Source organism: Entelurus aequoreus, linkage group LG02, assembly GCF_033978785.1.
Source record: "Entelurus aequoreus isolate RoL-2023_Sb linkage group LG02, RoL_Eaeq_v1.1, whole genome shotgun sequence".
Taxonomy (NCBI): Eukaryota; Metazoa; Chordata; class Actinopteri; order Syngnathiformes; family Syngnathidae; genus Entelurus; species Entelurus aequoreus.
The window spans coordinates 44,165,689-44,180,908 of record NC_084732.1 but is presented as its reverse complement, the minus strand read 5'-3'; the positions used below and the strand labels follow the sequence as shown (position 1 = coordinate 44,180,908).

The 15,220-nt window shown below is 40.3% G+C and overlaps 1 protein-coding gene across 1 annotated transcript in view; it reads left to right on the top strand.

Annotated features, from left to right (window-relative positions):
* fes (FES proto-oncogene, tyrosine kinase) overlaps positions 1 to 15,220 on the top strand; it is a 62,666-nt gene that overhangs the window by 13,924 nt on the left and 33,522 nt on the right. Inside the window, exons 2-7 of the mRNA XM_062067731.1 lie at positions 206 to 379; positions 3,717 to 3,813; positions 3,936 to 4,119; positions 6,645 to 6,782; positions 6,891 to 7,016; positions 7,128 to 7,250. Coding sequence (XP_061923715.1) covers positions 206 to 379; positions 3,717 to 3,813; positions 3,936 to 4,119; positions 6,645 to 6,782; positions 6,891 to 7,016; positions 7,128 to 7,250 — 842 coding nt within the window. The remainder of the gene's footprint in view (positions 1 to 205; positions 380 to 3,716; positions 3,814 to 3,935; positions 4,120 to 6,644; positions 6,783 to 6,890; positions 7,017 to 7,127; positions 7,251 to 15,220) is intronic.

Sequence of the window (15,220 nt, the reverse complement as noted above, 5' to 3'; positions counted from 1 at the left end):
AGCCACTTGGGCGGCACTAAAGAGCCGCATGCGGCTCGAGAGCCGCAGGTTGCTGACCCCCGTTCTAGGAGGACATGAATATGCAAATAAGGGAAGACGCCATCAAGTTTTACTATAATTACATGGGACATTTTCCTCATGCGTACAAAACCCTGATTGCAGAAGCAATGTGGTCACACCCTCTTCCCGTTTCCTTTGCCCTCAGTCCTGGGGGGTTCTGGTCTCTCAGACGGACCTTCTAAGCCAACTGATGAGGAGATGTTCTGAGGACCTGCTGAGCGGACCCGTCAGCAAACTGACACTGCTCATCCGAGACAAACAGCAGCTCCGCAAAACCTACACGGAGCAGTGGAGCCTCTTGAGGCAGGAGCTCAGCAAAGTGTGTGACTAACACACACACACACACACACACACACACACACACACACACACACACACACACACACACACACACACACACACACACACACACACACACACACACACACACCTTTTTCTTGTATTTCTGACCTTCGTGAGACCTCTGAAAAATGCCTACCTCTTTTGGACCACCCTTTCTAGATATATAAAGATTTGTATTTACAACATTAATAATATATACATACTATGCAAATATAAAAAAAGCTTGTTGTGAAAAATTTGTTGGAATTTCACAAAAAAAACATTTTGGCAGTATTATAATAAAAGTCGTAACTTTCCTCAACTCAAGTCAAAATTTTACAAGAAAAACTGAACATTTGTGCAATGTTATGACAAATTTTACTCATTAACAGTCGCATTTTTACAAGAAAAGCTTGAAATTTTGGCAACTTTATGAAAATAGTCGTAATTTTACTAGACAAAAGTTACAATTTTATAAGAAAACTTTAAAAATGTTGGCTATGCCATAATAATAATCGGAATTTTGCTTGGCAAAATTATGACACAAGTCATAATTGTACTCAAAAAATGTCACTATTTTACAAGAACAACAACAAAAAATTGGCAATATTGTGATAACAGTCAGAATTGTATATGACAAATGTCACCATTTTGCATTAAAAAGTAATAATTTTACATAAAAAAGTAATAATTTGATGACCAAATATTGCAATATTACAGAAACAGAAAGAATATGAGAAATTGTTACCAAATTTTATAAGAAAATATTTGACACATTGTGAGAAAAAGACTGCTTTAAGTTTTTTAGTTTTCTTTGGGAGGAATTTTTTTGTTTGTAATCGGTTTGTAATCTTCATTATTTACTTCAAGTTATTACAGTATGTCTCTATATACATATTTACTTTATTTTTTAAATTAATTTTGGCCAAAGGGGGCGCGTTTACATTTTTTTACACACACTTTTTATTACATATGTTGACCAGAGGGGGAGCACTTTTAACACCGACACACAGTCAATTTGAAAAATCCCTCCTTTTTGGGACCACCCTAATTTTGATAGATTTCACCACGAGGGGTGCAAATGAGACATTCTCTATTAGATGCAATAGTTTTCTGTATTGGGACCATGATTTATGTCCTGACTTGTTCACCGGTCCTCATATGGAAGGTACTTTTCCTTGTTGATGTCTCAAGAAGGGGAGAAACACAAGAACACACACACACACACACGCACACACAAACATGTGTTCTTAAACACACTTTTGCTTTGCCTGAACATCCTCGATGAGATTTGACAAGGTGGTTGCAAGTGAGCAAGCATGTCAGAGATGCTATCAGACTATTTCCTCATACATCATATTTCATAGTCCACATCCTGTCATATCACACACACGCACCCTCCATGTAATGGCAGGTTTCTACTCTGTTACACTCCTGTACACTTTATCTCTGGAATAGAAGACCTAATGTAAAAAAAAAATAAAAAAGTGTGCTCACGCTTTCCCTCTGTTTTAAATATAAAAGACAGAATGCACTAATGCACTCAACATGGGTTACATTAAATGGAAACTGCTCTTTCTTCTTGGAATTTTGGCCATCATCCACAATGAGACAAGAACACATCTTTCCATTTTTGTTGCAGTGTTTTTTTGATGTGTTTCTTTTGTAGAAACCTGTTGGTAGCGTGTGGATTTTCAAAATTTACCAACTTTGAGCAAGGCACTGTCACGATGCCAGATAAGTAGTTTCTCAGTGTAAGCGCTTACAACAATTGTGAGTTCAAAAAGTCATACCAAAGTGTTATGGTTGGAGGAAGGAGTTGTGACAAGAGGGCAATTTTGCTCTATGTATTTATTATATGTACAAACAATATAATATAATAAATAATGAACAATATAATTTAACTAAACGACAAAGGAATGGCGTGTGTGAACTAGATCCAAAAGGGATGTATGGTGGAAGACTATGTGTATGAATAATTAGCTGTTGAGTATTACCATAATTGTTGGATGAGGAAGCAGACAAATCCAAAAGGGGCTATAGGCAAAAGGGGTCTGTGATCCAAGCGAGGTCCGTGGGGCAGATAGAGGCGTCAAGAGGTCCGTGTCCAGAGCGGAGTGTGGAGGATCAAGGGAGGCAGTCGAGATCCAGGGGTGGGGTCCGAGGAAGTGAGACGCACAGCTCAAATCCAAGGCAACGGAAGGAAAACACTGCGGGCACAAGGGAGAAGACAGGGGACAAATCAAGCACGGGGAAGAAAGCACGGAGAGCAAAGAGCTAACGATCGCTTATGGGACATCAACAGAAGGCTATGTTCCGGCAAGGATCCTTGGGTCCACTGGTCTTTATTCAGCTCGCACTCATCAGTCCCAGGTGTGCTGATTGCCGGTGATTGATTGCAGCTGTTCGCTGCCGCTGGTCTGGGGCGCGGTCTCGGAGCTGCGCTCGGTGCAGCGCACAGATGAATGACACATAAATAAAATATTGTTGGCGGTTTTTAGAGGGTTTTATGGGAGCAAAAGAGGACCCCTTAATCTGTTGACTCAATTGTTAGCTATTTATTTAAGATTTCGAGTGCGTAAAAAAAACAAGCATATGTGTTCTTGTCTTACATAAGGATTGCAAATGATAAATGCCACATCTCTTTCCAATGTTTGCATATTTCAGGTATGACTGATCTGATAACATGGTCAGAGTGCACAAACGCTCCCATCATCCGACTGTGAAATCTATAGAAACTGCAAACGATGTTTGGAGCGGAACATTCAAAACGGCTGACTAATTTTTGTGGCATATTAGTGATGTTTATTGGGCTTAAATTTTTCTTGCCCTGATGTGGGAGCTGAGCCGAGGATGTCGTTGTGGCTTGTGCAGCCCTTTGAGACACTTGTGATTAAGCGCTATATAAATAAACTTTGATTGATTGATTGGTTGGTTGATGTTTAGACGGTATTTTCACATACTTTGCGGATTATAAATACAATTGGATATGGTTTAATGGATACGATGAAACACAATTAATGATATAAAGTCAACTTGTTTGTCCATTCTACTGGTACTTTAAGTGTGCCCTATAGTCTGAAAAATACAGTACAGTTAATGAAGTCTTGATGGTGGTTTTTGGATGTTTTTAAAAGGTCGCTTTATAGGCCTAGTGTTTGTATTTCATATTTGCTTTGTACTCGCAATTTGTCACTATTTAGAACACACATGGGAGGGAAATATGTGTTTTAGTCTCTCATAAGCATTGTGGATAATGGGCAAAAATTCCAAAAGAGTGTAATTCCCCATTAATAATTCTCTGGCAGCATCTAAATAGCTGTTGTATGTCCCAGGTAACGCAAATAGAGGTAGAGAGGCTGAAGGGCAGCTACAGGCAGGCAGCGAGAGATTTTGCCCACGCAAAGAGGAAGTTCCAAGAAACCTGTAAAGGTACACAAGTCCTATTTTGCCTAATTTCTCTTGACATTTACAGTGTGTGACTAAACAGTTCATCTAAATGTTCATCTGACCTACTATGTATCTGAATGTTCTCTTCCTGTGCGTGCACACAGACAAGGAGCGTGACCGAGCAAAGGAACGTTGTGTCAAGGCAACGCTCAGGCTCCACGCGGCGCACAATGAGTATGTGCTGTCTGTCCGTGCGGCACAAGTCTACCAGGAGCAGCACCAGGCTCACATCCTGCCCGCCATGCTTAATGCCCTGCAGGCTCTGCAGCAGGAGGTGGTGCTCATCCTGTAAGATCACATTTCATATTTTGTCTGCTTTCAATTTCACTTGTCTCAGTGGAGTTTTCAGAAGGGAAATAGTGAGACCGTGGCACTCCAACCACTTAATAAAGATGTGTAATGTGCTTTTTAAAGAGAACATATATATATATATATATATATATATATATATATATATATATATATATATATATATATATATATATATATATATATATATATATATATATATATATATATATATATATATATATATATATATATATATATATATATATATATATATATATATATGTTTGCCCGTGACTGCGTGGGTTCCCTCCGGGTACTCCGGCTTCCTCCCACCTCCAAAGACATGCACCTGGGGATAGGTTGATTGGCAACACTAAAATTGGCCCTAGTGTGTGAATGTGAGTGTGAATGTTGTCTGTCTATCTGTGTTGGCCCTGCGATGAGGTGGCGACTTGTCCAGGGTGTACCCCGCCTTCCGCCCGATTGTAGCTGAGATAGGCTCCAGCGCCCCCCGCGACCCCGAAGGGAATAAGCGGTAGAAAATGGATGGATGGATGGATATATATATGTATATATATATATATATATGTATGTATGTATGTATGTATGTATATGTCATTTATTACACTAATAACTAATATTGATAGCCAGCGAATAATGTCGCACATTTTCACATATTTTGTTGCCAGGCAAAATGTATGGCGCACAGACAATGTTTGCCTCATAAGCCAATAGTAGCAGACACACAATGGAAATTAAGTATTATTAGACAAGCTTATTCATACACTTACATTTTGCAATCACTAAGATAAATGTACGATATATTACAATAACATGTGTGATTGTGTATTTTAAAGTGCATTACTACACTCAGCAAGCTTTTACTTTGTTATTTCACACATACTGTATATTCTTTATTGAATTGCTGTCAGTCTATTTGTAAAAACCCAAAATGTAAACGTCAACATACAGTATGTCTTTCGTTTCACATACACATAATTTGGTAACATACAGTATATCTGGCTATTGTTTTTATTTGTCCATTCATATAACCACAAATAGCAAATATCTATTTTCATAGGCACAGCATGTAAACATGTCTGTTTTTTCATTCACATACACAGATTGTGTAAATACGTGTATTCCTATTGTTTGTCCATTCATACACACACACACAGCGCAAATATCTATTTTCATACGCACAGCATGGAAACATCTGTTTGTCCATTCATATACATACATTGTGTTAACATGTCTATTCGTATTGTTTTCATTCATATGTACACACACACACACACACACACACACACACACACACACACACACACACACACACACACACACACACACACACACACACACACACACACACACACACACACACACACAGCAAAAACATCTATTTTCATACGCACATCATGTAAACATACGTTTGTCCATTCACATACCTGTACATGCCCATAACAGATTGTGTTAATGTATTGTATATGTCTATTTTTTATCATTTGTCTATTCATACACCCAGATACTGGAACTATTTATTTTCATGCACATATCATGGAACATCCGTCTGTTTGTCCATTCACATACATATATAATGTCTACATGTGTTGTTTCATGCATGTACAAACGTGGACGTATATTCTTCATACACAAATTGTTGTTCTATTCACACATATTACACAAATATAAATCTATTCTCATACACACAAAGTACATGTTTGTTCATTCATATACACACACACTGTGTTAATATACCATATATCTGTCTATTCTTATTGCTTGTCCATTTATACACCCACACAGTGCAAATATTTATTTTCATATGCACAGCATGTAAACATCAGTCTGTTAATTCACATACACGCATTGCGTAATATTTCTATTCCTATTGTTTTCATTCACATACACACACAGTGAAATAATCTATTTTCATACACTAAACATATGAACATGTGTCTGTTTTTCCATTCACATACACACCTTGTGTTAATATGTCTATTGTTATTGTTTTCATTCATATAAACACACAGCAAAAACATCTATTTTCATACGCCAAGCATGTATTCATCTGTCTGTTTGTCCATTCACATACATGTCCATAACACATTGTGGTAATGTATTGTATATGTCGATTTTTATAATTTGCCTGTTCATACAACCACACACTGCAAATATCTATTTATAAACACATCATGTCAACATCCATCTGTGTGTCTAGTCAAACACACACATATTGTCAACATTTGTCGTTTCATGCATATGCAATTATGTAAAGCTATTATTCATGCACAAATTGTAACTCTCTTCACACATATCACAAATGTATACATATCTATTCTAATATACACAGTGTCACCGTCTTTCCATTCTCATAGACACACAGTGTAATATGCACATGAAATATATATTTTCTTTGACATACAGACAATTGTCTGTCTATTCACATACTGTATATCATTATTCTTGCATCCATTGAAGTATAAGTCTAATTTTCATTTCCACATGAACGTCTGAGCCAGAAAGGAGATCCTGCAGGAGTATTTTGATATTTCCTCTCTGGTTCATCATGAAGTAGTGCACATCCACAGAGAGATGTCCACTGCTATTACATCCATCGATCCGCTCACAGAGTATGAGAGCTTCATCCAACAGAACAGGTAGCAAGGCTTCTCTTCCGATGATATGATCCTGCAGGCACGGAAACCAGCCTGGCTACAGCCATAATCATGTGAACTGTGTGTGTGTGTGTGTGTGTGTGTGTACAGGTCTGTGGGGGAGATTCCTGCTTGTGCAGAATTTGATTGCAGTCTTTTGGAGAACGCAGACACCGAGAAACTAAACTCCCAAGATGTGGAGTTAAATAACTTAACACTGGAGACGATCCAGCACAAGTGAGAACTAACAACACATCACATGTTCCACCTTGGAACACTTTTTGTTTTTCTGGACTTCCCATTTCGCTCCCCTCATGTCCAATATGTGTCTCCATCTCCCTTGCCCAGGCTGACTTCAATAGAGGAGGAACTGCTGGTCCTGACCCGATCTCTGGGCTCCCAGCAGGTTGCAGCAGAACAGTTGGAGCTGGATTTGGAAATGGAGGGAGGAGGAGGCAAGAAGGGCCAGAGGTAACAGTAGATATTGATTGATTATTTGATTGATTGATTGAAACTTTTATTAGTAGATTGCACAGTACAGTACATATTCCGTACAATTGACCACTAAATGGTAACACCCCAATAAGTTTTTCAACTTGTTTAAGTTGGGGTCCACGTAAATCAATTCATGGTACAAATATATACTATCAGCATAATACAGTCATCACACAAGTTAATCATCAGAGTATATACATTGAATTATTGACATTATTTACAATCCGGGGGGTGGGATGTGGTGGTGTGTGGGTGTTAGGTTTGGTTGATATCAGCACTTCAGTCAACAATTGCATCATCTGAAAAATGGACATTGAAACAGTGTAGGTCTGACTTGGTAGGATATGTACAGCGAGCAGTGAACATAGCGAGCTCAGAAAGCATACGAACAAGTATATACATTTGATTATTTACATTTGATTATTTACAATCCAGGGAGGTGGGGTGTGGAGGGGGGAGGGTGTTAGTCTAGGGTTGTAGTTGCTTGGAGGTGTTCTTTTAGTGAGGTTTTAAAGGAGGATAGAGATGCACTTTCTTTTACACCAGTTGGGAGTGCATTCCACATTGATGTGGCATAGAAGGAGAATGAGTTAAGACCTTTGTTAGATCGGAATCTGTGTTTAACGTGGTTTGTGGAGCTCCCCCTGGTGTTGTGGTTATGGCGGAGTCGGGGTCCACGTAAATCAATTCATGAAAAGAGCATCATACAAGAATACACATAGACGGAGTAGACATTGAAAGGGTAAAATAAACTAGATTTTGGGGAGTATTAATAGATGATGAAATGAACTGGAAATCTCATATAACAATATACAAAATAAGGTGGCAAAAAACATTTCAATAATGAACAAAGCAAAATACGTCCTAGGCCAAAAATCACTTCATATTCTCTATTGCTCGCTAGTATTACCATATCTGAGTTATTGTGTAAAAATATGAGGAAACCACTACAAATGTGCGCTTCATTCATTAACCGTGTTACAAAAAAGATCAGTTTGACTGATACATAATGTTGGATTTAGAGAACAATCAAACCCTTTATTTATTGAAGCAAAAATATTGAAGTTCAATGATTTGGTAAAATTGCAAACAGCTAAAATGATGTACAAAGCAAACTATAACCTGCTACCCAGGAATGTACAACAATTATTTTCAACTAAAGAGAAATATAACCTTAGAGGAAAAACGAATTCAAAACATTTGTATGCTCGTACAACACTAAAAACCTTTAGCATATCAGTATGTAGAATTAAACTATTGAATGGATTAAGCAAAGTTAAACAATGTACTGATATTATCCAGTTTAAAAGGTTGTTCAAATTAATAGTGCTTACAAATTACAAAGAAGAATTATGAGAAATACCTTCAATTTTATTGAAATTAAGATATTTTTCATCTCAGTATTTTTATCATGACTGACTTAATTGTCTATTACAAGACCTGCTGTATTAATTATTCACTGATGTAATTGTTCTACATAAAGTAGTCATTGAATTAACATATGTATTTGTAAACGCTCTGAAGTGGGAAAGGGGTAGAATTAAAATAAGCTTTGCTTCTTCGTACTCCTTTTCGGACATGATGTAAAGAGAAATGATATGCAATTGTGTGATGTATTATGCTGTAAGTGTGTTCATGTTCAAAATAATCTAAAGAAAGAAAAGAAAGGTGAGTGGACTACAGGCCGAGCAGGACCTTTACCACACTCAAGTAGCAAAGTCCACTTCTGATGGGAACATCTCATGTTGTGGTGTCAGGAAGCAGTGTTGTGGATCACACTACAACAACATGGTACAGCTTTGTAGGCCCGCATGGGAGGGATAGCAAACACATGGCCGACTACCCCCTACTGCCAGATGAGCTTTTTAAAACATAATTTCTCTTGTAATTATACAATCTATAAATTTCCCGGGTAACACAAATCCTTCACGGTACATTAGAAAATGTAAATGTCTAGTAGATGCAGTACCAGAAATCAACAGAATTGCTTCAATCGTTTTTTGTTTTTTTTTATCAGCACTTGTCGCTAGGCACAGATCAGTCATTGTATTACTTCTCGGCCTGACCGTGGTAAACACATTTCATGGAAGTAGGATTATTATAAATAAATCAAATGGTTTCATAGTCAAAGCATTAAAACGTTTATGCCCTTCTATAGTAAATATGTTTTTTTTCCAACATAACTAGAGACCTCTAACGATGAAATAACACCCATATGTCACCTTTAGACTCGTTTTCTACTGTAAATTACAATACTTACCTGTACACTGGTGGATTCTCCAAGCGCCATTGCTATGGCGACTTATGGCGACCTGGCCACTACAACATGGCCACAACGTGGAAATACTTTGTCAAATCCTAAGTAATTCCTCTAAGTTAGAAAGTGGACTTCACTCGCTGAAACCACGTGTGTAAATTGTTCTGCAAAATCCTGGTTAACTTGACGGATAGATGTAGCTACGACCGTCAGCTGCGTTGTTAGCATTCCATGTTGTTAGCATTGCGAGTTACACATTGTCTTTCCACATCGCTCACAAGGCTCACTCACCAATGTGTGGAGCTGTTATTGATGTCGAAGATGAAGCGCATCAACAGAGTTCATCTCCAATTAACACTTAGCGGACAACTGCTGAAAGCAATAATTGGCGCGTCGAGTCCCATCGAGTGCAGGTCCTTTTGACATTTCACGTAAAAGCCTTACCAATGTGGAGATGTGTTATTGATGAGGTAGGAGTTCAAAATTAAGTTACTCAAAAAGTTGTTTTGCCAAAAGTTGGTCAACGTGAGATTGTTGCGATGAAGATACAGTAGCGCCTGTTAGCATTGTTCAGTCTGGCTTGGTAAAAATCTTTATCCATCACCACAACATAATAATAGAAATTAAGACTAATACTGCATTGTAATACTTATAATACATAATAAATAAGGCATAATTTGACATGTAATTTAGGATGAAAATATGCAGAATATGCTTTATTATTATTTTTTAAATATGCAGTGTGGCAAGGGACAAATCCATAAGCTGAAGTGAAATGATGAATTTATTACGATTTAGTAATGTTGCAAGTAAATCATTGTTCTGTATTAGGTTTGTACATATAAAATACTTGTTGTGCCAACAAAAGCAAAACAGCGCCATCTACTGGCCAACTGCCAATCCTGCCCCTCATGCAGGGCAGAATGCCAAACATGCACAAACTTTGTAACTGAGCAAATTATTTAAGCATGAATAAATTGTCTTCAAAATGCTGCAACAGAATCAAAAACGTTGTATTTCTTTATTTCTTTAATGCTTCATTTTGCCTTATTTAAAAAAAAAAACATTAATAAACAAACCTTTTTAAGTCATCTCATATGTCAGTTTTCTATATGTAGCTAATTGTGTTGTTTTGCGCAAAATCCTAGAACATAAGTGTGGTAGGTACTAGTCCACACAGGAGGGAAATAGCATATTTCCAGAAGCTTCAGGCTGAGACACGTTTATGATGGTAGAAATATAACCAGCAGCAGCAGAGCTTCAGGCAGTCAATCCTCCGGGAGACCTGCAAGAATGTTTAGCCGGTGAAGCTGCAGCCAGAAAGGTTGCCTCTTTATGGATTCCACTTGTCGATTGAACATATTGACGTCTGTGTTGTGCTGTCTCTTGGCTTCCCTTGTGTGGGCTATTTGTTTGCTTACCATAGCAAATGAGAGTGGACAAAGTGTATGTCTTGTTCACTCTGCTTGTTGGTTGGTCAGTTATCTCACAGGACTACCGGCTAGGTGGGTAATAAAATATTGGGGAAAGGCGCCTAAGGCAGGCTGAATAGCAGTGAATAATAGTTGTTTAATAAGTGGGATTTAATGTTGTGTAAACCAACCATGCAACCATAAAATAATGTGCGATAATGAAATACAAATTCCTCATGGCCAAATATTGCATTTTCTCAAATTGTAGCCTTCACACTAATGGAAACCATGTGTCATGATCTGCCTGACACTTTTGGGGTATTTGTGTGGTTTTTCTGTGTTTGGTGTTATTTGTGTTCTACTTCCTGGTTATGTCTTGCAGTGAATATACTATTGGTTCAGAGCCATGTTCTCCACACATGCCTTTGATTGATGATCAGGGGACTCACTAGCCTCAGATCACTATTTAGGAGTGCTTATCTGTCAGTGTCGTTTGTTCTTGCGAGACTGGTTTCTTGTCTATTGCCACTAATGTTGAGGGTGTGCCTTTGGATTTTGGCCTGCCTACTATTCATTAAAATACCTTCATTTTTTGCACTTCACCTACCTCTCTCTGTCGGTCTCTGTATCTTGGGGTGACGCCACCAGCTATCATGTGCAACCGTGACATAATGTCTCAATTCATCCTATTTGTATGTCATCCACTTGAAACATAAAAGAAAACACTCCATTTTTGCCCTCAGCAAATAAATAATACCACCTTAACATTTGACAACCAAACAATTACACAAGGCGACTCGGTAAATAATCTGGATATTATCTTCGACCCAACTCTCTCGTTTGAGTCACACATTAAAAGTGTTATTAAAACGGCCTTCTTTCATCTCCGTAATATCGCTAAAATTCGTTCCATTTTGTCCACTAGTGACGCAGAGATCATTATTCATGCGTTCGTTACGTCTCGTCTCGATTACTGTAACGTATTATTTTCGGGTCTCCCTATGTCTAGCATTAAAAGATTACAGTTGGTTCAAAATGCGGCCGCTAGACTTTTGACAAGAACAAGAAAGTTTGATCATATTACGCCTATACTGGCTCACCTGCACTGGCTTCCTGTGCACTTAAGATGTGACTTTAAGGTTTTACTACTTACGTATAAAATATTACACGGTTTAGCTCCAGCCTATCTTGCCGATTGTATTGTACCATATGTCCCGGCAAGAAATCTGCGTTCAAAGAACTCCAGCTTATTAGTGATTCCCAGAGCCAAAAAAAAGAGTCTGTGGGCTATAGAGTGTTTTCTATTCGGGCTGCAGTACTATGGAATGCCCTCCCGGTAACAGTTAGAGATGCTACCTAAGTAGAAGCATTTAAGTCCCATCTTAAAACTCATTTGTATACTCTAGCCTTTAAATAGACCCCCTGTTTAGACCAGTTGATCTGCCGTTTCTTCTCTTTTCTCCTCGGCCCCCCTCTCCTTTGTGGAGAGGGAGACACACAGGTCCGGTGGCCATGGAGAAGTGCTGGCTGTCCAGAGTCGGGACCTGGGGTGGACTGCTCGCCTGTGCATCGGTTGGGGACATCTCTGCGCTGCTGACCCGTCTCCGCTCGGGATGGTTTCCTGCTGGCCCCACTATGGACTGGACTTTCACTAATATGTTAGATCCACTATGGACTGGACTTTCACAATACTATGTCAAAAAACCCACTCGACATCCACTACTTTCAGTCTCCCCTGGAGGGGGTGGGGGGGGGGGGGGGGTGGGGGGGGGGGTGGGGGGGGGTGGAGGGGGGTTACCCACATATGCGGTCCTCTCCAAGGTTTCTTATAGTCATTCACATTGACGTCCCACTGGGGTGAGTTTTTCCTTGCCCTTATGTGGGCTCTGTACCGAGGATGTCGTTGTGGCTTGTACAGCCCTTTGAGACACTTGTGATTAGGACTATATAAATATATAAATAAACATTGATTGATTGAAACATTGAGTGAACAAGACTCCGAGGTACTTGAACTCCTCCACTTGGGGCAAGATCTCCTCCCCAACCCGTAGATGGCATTCCACCCCTTTCCGGGCGAGAACCATGGACTCAGAGTTGGAGGTGCTGATTGGAGGTTGTGATTCTCATCCCAGTTGCTTCACACTCGGCTGCAAACCGAGCCAGGGAGAGCTGAAAATCCTGGCCAGATGAAGCCATCAGGACCACATCATCTGCAAAAAGCAGAAACCTAATCCGACAGCCACCAAACCGGATCCCCTCAATGCCCTGACTGCGCCTAGAAATTCTGACCATAAAAGTTACAAAACACAATTGGTGACAAAGGGAAGCCCCGGTGGAGTCCAACCCTCACTGGAAAGGGAACCGACTTACTGCCGGCAATGCGGACCAAGTTCTGACACCTATCATACTTCCCACAGGACTTCCCAAGGGACACGGTTGAAGGCCTTCTCCAAGTCCACAAAGCACATGTAGACTGGTTGAGCAAACTCCCATGCACTCTCAAGAACCTTACAGAGAATATAGAGCTGGTCCACAGTTCCACGGCCAGGATGAAAACCACACTCCTCCTCCTGAATCCGAGGTTCGACTAGCCTCCTCTCCAGTACACCTGAATAGACCTTATTGGGGCTGAAGAGTGTGATCCCACAATAGTTAGAACACACCCTCCGGTTCCCCTTCCTAAAGAGAGGAACCACCACCCCGGTCTTCCAATTTCTGAGGCACCAACCTCGATGTCCACGCAATGCTGCAGAGTCTTGTCAACCAAGACAGCCCCACAGCTTCTAGAACTTTCATGAGGAGTTTTTTAACTACCTCGGCAACCTCAGCCCCAGAAGTAGGAGAGCCCACCACAGATTCCCCAGGTACTGTTTCCTCACAGGAAGACGTGTAGGTGGGATTGAGGAGGACTTCGACGTATTCCATCCACCGATTCACAACGTTCTGAGTCGAGGTCAGCAGAACACCATCCCCACCATATACGATGCTGACAGTGCACTATTTCTCCATCTTGAGGCAGCGGATGGTGGTCCAGAATCGCTTCGAAGCCATCCGGAAGTCGTTTTCCATGGCTTCGCCGAACTCCTCACATGTCCGAGTTTTTGCTTCTGCGACCACCAAAGCCGCTTGGCCTGTTGGTACCTGTCCGCTGCCGCCGGGGTCCCATGAGCCAAAAGTACCCGATATAACTCCTTCTTCAGCTTGACGGCATCCCTCACCTCTGGTGTCCACCAGCAGGTAATGGGATTACCGCCACCACAGGCACCAGCCACCTTGCTGCCACAGCTCCAATCGGCCGCCTCATCAACAGAGGTACGGAACATGGTCCACTCGGACCCAATGTCTAGCGCCTCTCTCTGACGGGAGACTCTTCCAGACATTCCCAGCAGACCCGCACAATGCATTTGGGCCTGCCAGGTCGGACCAGCATCCTCCCCTACCATCAGAGCAAACTCACCACCAGGTGGTGATCGGTAGAAATTTCGTCTTTCTCTTCACTCGAGTGTCCAAAACATGAGACCGCAAATTCGATGACACAAGGACAAAGTCGATCATCAAACTGCGGCCTAGGGTGTCCTGGTGCCAACTGCACATATGGACATCCTTATGTTTGAACATGGTGACGAGCACTAAAGTGCAATAACAAAACACCACTCGGGTTCAAATCCGGGCGGGCGTTCTTTTCCAAACAAACCTCTCGAGGTTTGACTGTCATTACCAATGTGAGCGTTGAAGTCACCCAGGAGAACAAGGAAATCACCCGAGGTACTCCCTCGAGGAAATCCAAAAAGGGTGGGTACTTTGAACTGCTGTTTGGTGCATAAGCACAAACAACAGTCAGGACCCGTCTCCCCACCCGACGGTGGAGTAAAGTTACCCTCTCGTCTACCGGGTTAAACTCCAACGTACAGGCTCTGAGCCGAGGGGGAATAAACATTGCCACCCCACCCCTCTTGCTTGAGTTGCTTAAGTTGTTCAACAGTCTAGGGTCTTTGTTGTGGTATTTTCCGCTTCATAATGCGCCACACATTTTAATTTCATCCATCCATTCATTCATTCTCAAAATAATCTTTCTCATCTCATCATATGAAATATAACTTACTTCACCAATTATTATTTATTTATTTATTTTTATTGTGATTACTTATGGAGTATATTTTGAATAAATTGAGAACAGGAAGTGAACAAAAGTTTTAGCAACTGTTATGTAAAAGAAATGGGGTAGGATTAAATAAGATCTGCTTCTTCCTACTCATTTTCTAACATGTTGAAAAGAG